The sequence below is a fragment of the Leptosomus discolor genome, chromosome 6, assembly GCF_034619465.1.
Source record: "Leptosomus discolor isolate bLepDis1 chromosome 6, bLepDis1.hap2, whole genome shotgun sequence".
NCBI classification, from domain to species: domain Eukaryota; kingdom Metazoa; phylum Chordata; class Aves; order Leptosomiformes; family Leptosomidae; genus Leptosomus; species Leptosomus discolor.
Genome location: NC_141396.1, coordinates 5,493,693 through 5,506,101, shown reverse-complemented (window position 1 = coordinate 5,506,101; position 12,409 = coordinate 5,493,693). Strand labels below are relative to the sequence as shown.

The following is a 12,409-nucleotide window of genomic DNA, read 5'->3' as shown; positions in this document are numbered from 1 at the left end:
TGTAAATTACTGTCCCTTTTGATAAGGGAATTCACTCATCCTAATGCCACGTTGTGGAGGAAGATGGCTGTCTGTGTGCTATTTGCATATACTTCGCTGAACTGTTCCCACAATAATGCCGTAACAAAAGAAATGCCTGTGGTGTTTCTCTTTGCGATTTAACCCTTCTGAGCTATTTACACAGCCCTGCTAGGGGAGGGCATTACACGCGAGCCAATTTCACAAATCCCCCTGATGAATATTCCGTGTGGTTGATAGGTCCCGCTCAGCTTTTTACAGGCTGCCATGTGGATGTGTGATGAATGGTGAAAATACTCCGTACTAACAATATACGACGGTGTATGTTGGCCTATAAAGGCACTGAAAACATGCATTGCAAACAGCAACTGCCTTTGATTTCAAGGGCTGTGGCAGACCTAGTGTTTGCTGCCACACACACACAGAACCCAGTATTACCCAACTCGGCTTATGCAATTAGTGTCATGCCACACTCTGTACAGCCAGAGCTGGCAAGCTGTCCGTGGATAGAGCCCTGTCAGGGTCTCTTTGCATATTTTATTACTGGTGCTTCAACCTTTTTTTCCTTCTCTCTTACACTTGCCTCAGCCCCTAACGCATTCTTGTTTGTGCTGAGGAGAGGGGAGGAAAATGAACGGGTTTTCCAGGCTAGCCTGCTGCTTCTGCTGCTGCTGGGCTGACCGCTGCCCGAGCGGTGCAGCTCACGGCTGCGTGGCACCCACAGCCGTACGAGACGGAGCCTGCGTCACCCCGATGCTCACTGCGCCCCGCCCTGCACACACCTCGATCACAGCCATCCACAGCTCCCTTCCAAAATCCCTCTCCCGGGTTCCCTTTTCACTGATGGATTTGTAATGCTGGGTTTCTTTCCGTTAAAAATGTTTCCTTGTGTGTTTAAATACATGATTAAACTCTCATTATGAAAAACAAACAGATGTTATGCTTTGTGCATTACAGGTTGTTGCATTACTTCTTTTCTGCTTTCCTAACAATTCCTGATTTTCTGTTTTGCTTCCGTTTTTGTTGCTTCTTGCTATTTGCTTGCAAAAACAAAACAGGCAAGCCTGGTAAGTAAAGCTTTTCACCAACTTTCACACCGGCATTTTGCATTTTTACTTTCTTTTGCTTTTGTTCTCCATTTGCTGCATTCCCATTAAGTACTGTAATACTGAGCTGAGCCTGAAAGCAGATCTGCTGCGGTGCTGCTCTGATTCTGTCAATTTGGATAGTGTTAGTCCTGAGCATACTGTTGTTATTGTTGGTGAGCTGCGGACAGTGTGTGTTGCAGACGTGGAAGCCATTTAATTAAAATATTTTAATTGCATAACCTCATAAATAGCTTTAGAAAGAAGTTAACTGCTGAACTAAGATCTGGCTGGCAGACTATTATCAGCACAGTTCCACCAAGCAGCTTTTTCATTAAAGCTAAATCATAGTTTTAGAAAATACCACATCGATCTTCCAGTCCCCCTCCAGCCACACACCAGTTTCTGTTTTCTGCAGTTTTTAACCACTTTGGATTTAAATGTATCTTAACAGTTATCAGATGCCCCTTTCCTAAAGCTCACTGGAAACTTCCCCCCTTGACAATTTCTATGTCACTCCTCCAGTATAAATTCCTGGTTTCCCCTTGGAGTTTAATGAGGGCCTCAGCTCGCTCCCTGGTCCATGGACACCTCTAGCCTGTGGTGGAAGGGAGAGGTGAAGGGGAGCGCTGGGTGTCACCTACCCCTAATTCCAGTGTGCCGGTGGAAGTGGGGCTGGTGTTTGAGGAGCTGATCCAGCTGAGGAGAGAAGAGGGCACCGCGATGCACTGGGAGGAACTGGAAGAGCTGGGTAGTTGTGAGGGAGTGAGTCATGAAATACCAACTTTATCTAGATTGCCCTAGAAACAAATGAGGAGGAAGTTGCTAAAATACCGCAGACAGCAGTCTCAGAAAAAGCAAGGTTGTGACATTAAATACATTTAAGTGCGTTACGTGATTGTGGAAAGGGATCCCTTCCTCCGCGTGGAGCTGCCACGACAGAGGTTTTGCCAAAGAACAGGATCCTGCCAGTAAGTGTTTTGGAATTAAGCTAGACAGTGTGTAATCTCCAGCGTGATTAAACAAATCTTGTGCTGGAACACAAGGTGACAACTTCTCAGATTTAGAAAAATAAACACAGGATGACAAATGGTTTTCTCATTTTATTTGAGAAGACATTCATTTTGACATTACAGAGGATCACAGAGTGTCTTTAAGAAGGCAAAATAGAAAAGAATGTTTATTTTTTTTGTGGAATGTTAAATGTTATCCAACTGATGTGGCGTTACAGGGCCCTGGGTTTCTCAGTTCTGGCATATCAAAGGTGTTTGTTCAACAGTAAAATAAAGGTGCTACAACTTCCAGCGCTGCAAATTCAGTGCAGGTCCTGAGAGCTTCTCTGGTTCTTTGGATCTTCTGCATCACACAGAGCAAAATAACCTCAGGTTAGGCTCTGCCCCAGCAATATGCTGTCAGGGGGCGTGCAGAGGAGCACAGAACACAGCCAACAGGAGCTGGCACGCGGCGTGGCATCGTCGCTGCGCTGGGCTTAGGCCAGCAAAAAAAGTGTATAAAAGGATTGAATATGCAAAAGGAAGAGATTTATCTCAGTTTGGGCATTGACAGTATCAACTTTGACATTTCAGAGCTGACCAGCGCTATGAAATACTTAATTCAGATGAAGACTTCTGTTCAAATACAAAAATAAACTCTTGTTTAGTTCTTTATATTTCGAAAAATAAAGGCCTGAATGAAAACTTGTAGATTCTGGAACGCCCCGTGCCTTTTGATATGGGAGAACTTCTTACCGTTTTTTTTTTAGTTTCTATCGTAGACAATGGTAGTATAAAAGACAAATGGTAACAAAAACCTGCTACGTGTTGTGGGTTGGTTTTCACTTCAGTGTAATTCGAAGTAGCCCTCAAAACATGGAGGCCAGAATCATATTTTAGGATATGAAGCGAACAATGAAGCATTTTTGAAGACAGTGCCAGACCTTTTCTTCCAGTGTTATACGGGTATTCCAATTTATTACTAGGTCAACTCCTTTGCAAAGTTCTCTTCCATACAAATTTGGATTCCTGTTGTGTTCTGTGTAGCATCCCTGCCTCAAATTTCACTGTACGCAGGAGAAGCTTGGAAGATGTTTTCTGCAGACCAGAACTTAGAAAGTATGTCTAATGTTAGATTTCCTTTCTGACACTTGCTACAGTAATCCTAAGAATGAGAGTTTGCAAAACACTGTTTTTCCAAGGGAAGAATTTGAGTTGAATTCCATTAAACAAAGTGCCTTGTTTGTACAGGATTAGAAGAGATGCCAGGAGGTGACAAGCATATATAAGCAATGGCAAATAATTTACTGCCACTGCTGATAATATGCATAAATGTCTTTTCCTTCAGCTAGTGCATCTTCAGGCAAACAAGGGAAGTTCAACACTTGCCTTTTCATGGGAACAGCTGCGTTCAGAGGGAAATAGATCATCAGGACAGAGATATATTCACATTTTCCCCCACATCAAAATATTTAAATATCACTGTATCTAGCAACCTTTTTCCAAAACAGGATTGTGTCTTTCTATAAAAAATTACTTTTCTGGATCCCACAAACTTACTAACATACAGGGCAGAGCGCAGTATATAGAAACTATAGATCATAGTGAAATCAGTGTTCTCGCTACTATTGCCCTTCTGAAAATAGCTTTTCTTTCCTCCCCCTCTCTTGTTTCTAACAGAGGATGAACAGAGAGAGAAATCTGTCTCCCATCACACTGTGCAGCAGCTGATAGTGGAGAAGGAACAAGCTTTGGCAGATCTGAACTCAGTGGAGAAATCACTGGCAGATCTTTTCAGGAGATATGAAAAAATGAAAGAAGTACTGGAGGGGTTTCGGAAGGTGAGTCGTGTTAAAGTCCCCTCCTTTAAAGAGCAAAGCTGAGCCGGCTCTCCTGTGTACCGGTGCTGCTTAACTGGGGGCACGTCTTTGTTTCCAGTTGAATCTGATGTACTACATGAGACGGTGCTGTGCTGGGGGGGAGGGAGAACACTCATTTGTGCTTTCGTTTTGGCATCGCTTTCAAAAGATGAGGATTTTGCCCAAGAGTAACTCGCTCCCATCGGTGACACTGTGATTTCAATAGATGTCACGTAACTGCAGGGCTTGAGCACGTGTCAGGGCTGGCTGCTGGACTGAGCGTTCTGTTAAAACCCAGGACGTGAATTCCTCGGGTCAGAGGTTGTGTCTAAAGTGCGTGACATAACGTAATCCTCAGGTGAAGGATTGCAGCCACGTACCGAATGCAAACAGAAGAACTGTGAAGGTTTTTTTGTGTTGTGTAATATTGCTTCAGATGGCCTCTGTGTGGGGGTGTCGGTGTTAGACTGCAGCCTTAAGATATCCAAACGTGACTCCTGCAAATAGTGCCTGTCCTACATTTCAGCCGCTTGGATTAAATTTAATGTAATCTTCTCATTTAAGAATGAAGAAGTGTTAAAGAAATGTGCGCAGGAATATTTATCACGAGTAAAGAAGGAAGAGCAGAGGTATCAAGCACTCAAAATTCACGCTGAGGAAAAACTGGACAGGTAATGGATAGTACACATCTCTTTTCAGGAGTTCATGCTGCAGGAGGATTCCTGTGGCTGGACGTCACATCCCAAACCTGCTCCTTCACAACACAAGCTATTCTGTGATGGGAGGGCGGAATCAAGTGTCATAATGAGAATTTCTGTCCCATTCTGGTGTTTCTTCCAGCTCCTGACCTTATAGAGCACCTTAAATTTCTGTCTTTATCGTATGTCTTCATGTTCCTTTAACATAGTTTCCAGGGAAGATCAGGAAAGCAGCCGTTAGCTGGGTGTATGCAGCTATGGAGGGCTGTGCTCAGGTATTGGCACCGGCAGCCACTATTCCTGCCCCCAGAGATTTGCTGTTGCCCCTTGCTGTATTATTGCCCCTGCAGCAACCAGCAGAACAGAACATAAAAGTTCTGCTCGGCTGCTTCGGTGCAGAATCGGTCAGGCCGTCTGTCCCTGGAAACACCGGTTATCTAAGCTGGATCAGCCCAACTTGTGCTGAAGGTGACAAGGAGCAGTTGCACAAAAGATCGTGCCAGACGTGCACAGACAGTGACTCCTTAAGCCACCGTTAAGGAGCAAACATCAGATTGTGGCTTAAGAGAGGCAGCTCTGGCCTATTTTTTTTTCATTTCTAGGGATTACATTCAGGACTCATATTACAGTCCCTTAGACCCAAGAGATGTTTCCAGAATGTCACTAGGATCGATCAGTGCTGTCTACATTTAGCCTGTATCCAGGACTAAACTCTAACACTTGCCCTGTTGCCCGATGACCCCTCACCAACCGGGGAGGGGAATTAGGAAGTGGAGAGGAGACCCATGGGTGGAAGTGAAACAGATTTAATGAAACAACGGCAATGCCCACAGAGAGAGACAGAGTTATAGTCAGCCAAACGAACATGCGGCGGTCACAATTGACAGGAGAGCAGTCCTGAGGAGCAGGGAGAGGAGAGACTCCAGCCAGAACCCCAGCAGGAGCCCCACAGGAGCTCCCCTTCCTCAGCAAACCTTCCCCCTTCACCATCAGCATGACCTGTAGCTCGTGCTGCCCTGGCTGACTGGAACTGCTAACGGCCATGGCTGGGCTGGGATTCTGTCCCAGTCAAACCAGGACAAGCGTGTAAACCAAAGTAAGACTTGAATTTGCTTTCCAGCTCTTTTCCCAGTTGTAAGTCTAGTCTGTAGGAACTGGAGATCAGGTTTTGCGACTGCCACAAAACATTTCTCCCTAAGTGGTATTTGTGACCCCAGCTCAGATACCTGAGAGAAGCATGAAGGGAACGACGCAGACATTAAGAAAAGACTTTGCAGCCTCTGCTGAGCAAGAGAGGGAGTCATGAGAAGTCCCTAGGGACAAGTCTCAGAATATTTTCGAAGACTTGCAGAAAGTAGCCCTGCCCTCACCGCCCATCCATTAAGATGCAGTCCACCCGCCGTCCTTTCCTGTAGAGAACCTGATGAGTACAAAAATCTGTCTTTTTTCTAGAGCCAACGCTGAAATTGCACAAGTGAGAGGCAAGGCTCAGCAAGAGCAAGCAGCGTATCAGGCCAGCCTTCGTAAAGAGCAGCTGAAAGTGGACGCATTGGAAAGAACACTGGAACAAAAGGTAAGCAGCAGTTCAGCTCTTTCAACGCAGAAGTCAACGGGGTGACCGAAGTTAAGCGAAACTTCCCCAGAGTGGCTGCATCCAGCTCTCCTCTGGTGCTCAGACGGCAGCCGAGGTCTGCCTGAGGATCTGTCTTGCTCCTCCCATCCAGCTGGCCTGGCAGCTCCCCGGCCCGGGGAGAGCAGCACTGCCCAACCCTGGTAACACAGCCCGGCGTGCACCGGGCGGATCGGGGAAGTGGAGCCGTCTGCCAGGCTTTGGTCTCGGCCACGGGCCAGTGCCCAGGGCTGATCCGTAGAATCACAGATTGGTTTGGGTTGGAAGGGACCTTAAAGACCATCCAGTTCCAACCCCCTGCCATGGGCAGGGACACCTTCCACCAGACCAGGTTGCTCCAAGCCCCATCCAGCCTGGCCTTGAACCAGACTCGGTCAAAGCTCAGCGAGCACCGGTGTACCACGCAGGGCCCTTGGTTTGCTTTGCCTCTTGGGTTTAAGGTCTTGTTTTGGTTCTTCTTTTGTTTTTTGTTTCCATTTTTGGTTTTAGCTGTAATTCCAGTGCTAGCTTACAGGCCTCCACTGTGGACACAGACAAAACGATCAGGTACAGACCTGTATGGCTTTGGGCAAGAGCGACCGTAGGAAATCCCTATTTATGTCTCGCTTTCACTAGCTCGGCAAAGGAGCTTGCTTTCAGTGTAGTACAGCTCGTCCTTCCTTAGAGCCCCTGGAAAACAGGGCAAAAATAATGCTATAAAAATGCAGCCTAGAAACAAGTTTACACTTGTGTATTATTAGCGTGTGCTAGGAATGACTGCTGTAAAGCTGTCTGCTTCAGTGCTAAATTGTATTTACTGAAGTCGGAGGAGCTGTATGTGGAAATAAATAAGCATATTGCTTGAATGCACCATAGGTAGCTGTACTATGTATGCCTATAAATATCTATATATCTCTCTATATATGTATAGATATTCTGTTCTCATTATTGGAGAAAACTTAATTGTCCCACACTTCTCCCAAAGGTTGGATAATTGGGGAAAAAAAAACACCTCATCTTAATGCAACAAAATTTTTCGTAATACTTAATATAGCTTTTTATTTTCCAGAATAAAGAGATAGAAGAATTAACAAAGATTTGTGATGAACTGATTGCCAAAATGGGGAAAAGCTAACTTTTAACCAAATTTCTGGACTTCGATACTGAGTGCAATATGACCATTGGCACACTGATGTCCATACATTTACATGGACAGGTTATATTTTCACTTTTTCGTATGCACTACTGTATTTTCTTTCTAAATAAAGTTGATTTAATTGTATGCAGTACTAAGATGACTATCAGAATTTCTTGCTATTGTTTGCATTTTCATAGTATAATTCATAGCAAGTTGATCTCAAAGTTCCTGTATCAGGGAGATTGTCAAGTTCTCTAAGAAATTACAAATTGCTGATCCTAGCCTTCCCTTTGTACATGAGTTCCCATGTTGGATGTCTTTTGGATTTAATATAAACATGTATTACTTGCATGGGGACTCTTGCCTTAAGGAGTGTAAACTTTATCTGCATTTGCTGATTTGTAAAATAAAATTAAAAATGAAAAAAAAAAATGAAAATGCATGTCACTTAAATGAAATTCTCTATTGTAAATAAATTTTTTCGTTGAAAGTTGAAGATAAGTATGGCTCTGTTTATGTACTTCACTTGCTTACTTCACGCGCAGCGCCAAATACAGCAGCTCTTATCCATGAATTCCTTCGCAGAAAGCGCTGCACAGGTCGCTGGTTGGAGCACTCCGTGGGTCACAAGAAGATACCACTGATGTGCACGTATTATCTATGTCTGTACCTTTCTCTCTCTCTAAATACATATATATATATGCTAGATATGGACCACCCAGCTCTCAAGCGTAGCCTTAATCCTTCGAAATGTTTAATACTCTGACCCAGATCCAGCAAATCCACAGGCAAACGTAATGAGACTGTTTGCATGAGCTGGAGGCTGAGACATGCGATGAGGGGCTGGTGGGTTTTAGGCATACTGGCCACTGAAAGGTGAATATGTTTCTTCTTCTCGCTACTGGAAGAATTTGCCTGCAAGGTTTGTGGAGGTGAAGCACGTGTGATTAGAAGTACAACCAGAATAAGCTAGATAAGTAGCATTCTCGCACACCTCTTTATCCTTTAAGTTATCCTCTGCAGAGGATTAGGTATGTAAGATAAGCATTTAAGCTTTGATAGCAAACAAACTGCTTTCTTTGCCTAATGGTACAACTCTTGTATCTCCATGATGTGGACAGTCTTCAGCCTGGTTCTTGTCAGCTCCATTTTTGTACTCAAAAGTAAGTCAAATCCCTTTTCTTTCCTTTTTTATTTCTTTTTCATTTCCTACCTCAGACACGGTTGAGCCTCTTTGCTGTTCTGGGCTTCTCTCCTGGGTTGGTTTGGTTTCAGATTGTTTTGTGTGTGTGGTTAGCAGCACAGAATTTCACCTCTGCTATGTAACGTAAACATAACTATGTGTGGTAACAAATTTGAGTGAACATGTCCCTGTGGACAGCAAGTGTGCCTTCTGCTTTGCAAGTTTGAAGTATGGTATCTTAAATATATTTCAGATTCGTGCCTGACTTTGAAAATACCATGTATTAAGACATACTGTTGTGCCTTCCAGCTGAATTGATACTTTGTGGGAAAATGAAACATGGATCATAGTAATACTTCATGTGTTTACAATGTACTACTCCATGGTACTGTGGACCAAAGATCACGACAAAGGGGGTAAAAAACAGGGTGCTCCAACTTGTCACAGAGGACTCTGCTCTGAAAATGTTACAAGAAGGTGTGGATGCAATTACAGATGTTCTTGGATTATTTTAAAACAACTAAGTAATATATGGCTGGGGGTTTTTTTAATCCTTAAAATCAGTATCTAGACCACTTCTAAAAAAGGAAAATTGATAGGATTCGCAGAATCCTTAGGTTTTTTTAAACCTTTTTGCCATTTTTTGCATGTCCTTCGAACAATATTATGAAGACTGTGTAGCTGATATTTTAAGATACTTTTTGCAAACTCTAAACACTGCTGTTCTAAGTGGTCTTTTTTCCCTTCATGCCAGGCGAAGCACTGCAGTGTTACACCTGTGTAGGTTCTAGTGATGAAGACTGTAACAGACAAGGAACTCAGCAATGTCCAGGGTATTCAGATGCATGTGCGGTCATTAGAGGACAAGCAAGTAAGTAGTCACGAACAGTTCAGACTCCTTCCATTTTTAATAATAGAAATAAATAACCAGTGTTGGAAAGTGAAGAATATATAGTAAGGTAGGGAGAAAAACAAAGGTAAATGTTTCCACTCAAAATAAACCCTATCAATATATCTTAATCCCTAATGTTATTGCTTTAGCAGCAGTCTGATGCAAAATCCCACTGTGATTTGTCAGAATGCCACGATGAGCCGTGCCCACACTATGTAAAAAGCATTTTAAGTACTGCCCACTTCTTACTTAAATCTGTCGGTTTTAAGTTAAATGCCTTTACCTGGGAATTGGGAAGGAGGAGAAGCTAACAGGGCACTGCACTGGAGCACAATCGGAGATCCTTACGCTGCCTTTAAGATAAATCACAGTTATTTAAGTGGGAGCTTGTCGGGGTGCTGTGATCTGATGCAATTACATGCATTTACTTGTAAGGAACGGCCAAACCTGATGTTGTTGCTCAGGGGAGGCAGAGAGGAGCGGGTGACCACGAACCTGCGGGTCCGTCTGGGTTCAATGTGGCTCTGTTCTAGGTGGCATCATGAAGTCCTGTTCGTTCAGGTCCTTCTGCGAGCGGGCAAGGAGGGACGGATCCAGAGCGCCCGGGGTGAGCGTTCACTGCTGCTACTCGAACAACTGCAATGCAAAAAGCCTGGCCTCAAGAGTCACCACCTCCGCGAGCTTCTCTCTCCTCGTCTTTACATTGCTCTGGCACCCACTGTTGAAGCTGACATGAGAAGGGGGGAAAAAAAGGGTATCCTGAAGCAACAAGTCTGCCTTCTTAGAAAGGGATGGTTACATTTCCTCACCACACTACTCCATGCACCGTATTTCTCGGTAGGCAAAAAGCAGTAGGCAGACCTGAGAGATGTTCAGATAAAAATATTTCTTGAGCTATATGTAAGAAACGCTGCCCTCTTCTCATTTATTGTAAGGGGTCGATTGTGAGAACATGTAACATTTTCCTATAATTTAGATAGTGTGTATGAAGAGATGGAGAAATCTTAGCTGCAAGTAGCCTTGTAGTAGGGTAAAGGACCAATATCTTCCAAATGCTGTTTACTGTTGGCAGACATTCAGCTAAAATTTTCAAGCACAAAGTGGCTGAAAATTCTAGCAAGCAAATTAGTCTTTTTTCAGAGAACATTTATGAACTGGACAAAGCCAGAAAACTTGAAATAAAGATGATTTAATACTGGTACAAAGAGGTAAGAGAAGGTCAATAAGCAAACAATGCATGGAGGTATGTTATATTATGTATAATTCCTGGAAAAAAAAAAAAACCTTCCAATCTTCTCTTTTCTGCTCCTTTGAGAATCTTACCACAACACTGGAAGAAGAAGGAGAAAATAACCTGAGCTTGGAATTTGTTCTGAACTGGTAAGCTCCCTCCGAAGATCAGCTCATTCTATCTCTGCTGCTGGTTTTGAGAACAAGTGATTAATCCCTGTCTTGCAGGCAAATTATAACTTGAGTAATAACATTTTTGTTTGTCCAAATTCTTGTGGTTTCAACTACGTAGTTAATTCTTCACTGTCCTAAACTTCATTCTTTGAGAGTAAGAGTATCTATCTCCCGCTTCAATGAGGTGATCGAGTTGATCTATGGTGGTTTATATATTCTTTTCTTTTTGCAAAGTGAATGAAATTACTTGGAGATCTTTAGAGATGTAAGGAACTAAGTCAACATTTTTAATAATCCCATCCATTGCAGTTATACCCAGCAAATGATCCAGAATGGGCCACATCGTGGAAGGCATTGTGCATCACTAGCTGGTAGGCAGACAGTCCTTTGAAGTGGTTATGTTGACACTAGGCAAGATGAGATGTGACATAACACTCGATGTGACAGCACTAGGCAGGGTCTTGGGTCTGTGATACTGGAGAGCAGGGTGGTACCTCCTTTGATTCAAAACTCGGAAGGACGGAGAAGCAGATGAGTGATATTTTAATGTCCAACTGTGATGATCTGGTCTAACCTCTGGTGTGTAACATCCACAGGGCCGGCTCAAAGTCCAGCCGGTGTAATTGAAGTAGAGGTGGTCTTTTGAGTTTAAGTTTTAGTTGCCCGTTTGGAAAAAGATTTGGTTGTCAAGTTTATGGAACTCACAAAACACGTGGCAAAGTAGTATTTCTGCTAGCTTTGTGTTGTGACTTTTTTTCAGTATAATTCTTTGAAAAATCAGTTCCAGGCAGCGTGTGATAGAATTCTGCGCATTCACAGGAATTTTATTAAGGCTGCAAACTCTAGGGAGCTTCTTCAGGTGAAATCAGTGGAACCTCCACGTAGTGTATAACCCTAGCTTGCCTGGTAGCTGTTGCCTGTCACATGGACCAAACTGTCTCCCTGTTTTATTGTACTCTTTCCTCCACATGGATCCTTTCATCACGTTGTGTAGATTGTGGCTTCAGCCTGGGACTATTCTTCTGGGCTTTTGTTTGAACGGGCTCTCAGACAAGGCAGTTCTGGTCTATGCTTAGTTGCTAGGCACGAGTCTGATAAAGCTGTTGAATATAAAGATTGCAACAATGCAGCAGTTCTTGGCTGAGAATGTTAATTTAGACTTAAATATCTCACCTGTGTAAAAGTCACTTCAGTTGGCTTAAGTATTTTTCATTTCATTCTCAGCTTGAATCAGTTCCTTCAATCTGTTCTGCTACAGAAAACACGTATTGACTGCATCTTTCTTTTCTGATTGTTCTGTAATGATATGTCTGTATCGAACGTAATCTCTGTATATGCTCAGTGCATTTCCTTAATGAGAAAATAAAATACATGCAATGGCTGACAATGTCTCTTGATAAACAAAACTGCATCTTTCAAGTGGGATTTCCAGTTGCATCTGGCGGTCTGTTTTCCAGCAGGAATTCTGGCTTTTTTTTTCTGTGGGATGCATTTCTTAAATGTTAGCTAAAATAGTGAATATTGATAGTTT

The 12,409-nt window shown here is 43.2% G+C and overlaps 1 protein-coding gene across 1 annotated transcript in view; it reads left to right on the top strand.

Annotated features, from left to right (window-relative positions):
• Positions 1-7,396, top strand: part of TACC2 (transforming acidic coiled-coil containing protein 2) — a 39,052-nt gene extending 31,656 nt beyond the window's left edge. Inside the window, exons 10-13 of the mRNA XM_086466733.1 lie at positions 3,776-3,936; positions 4,519-4,625; positions 6,105-6,225; positions 7,331-7,396. Of these exons, the coding sequence (XP_086322859.1) occupies positions 3,776-3,936; positions 4,519-4,625; positions 6,105-6,225; positions 7,331-7,396 (455 nt within the window). The remainder of the gene's footprint in view (positions 1-3,775; positions 3,937-4,518; positions 4,626-6,104; positions 6,226-7,330) is intronic.
• Positions 7,397-12,409: the final 5,013 nt, after the last annotated feature.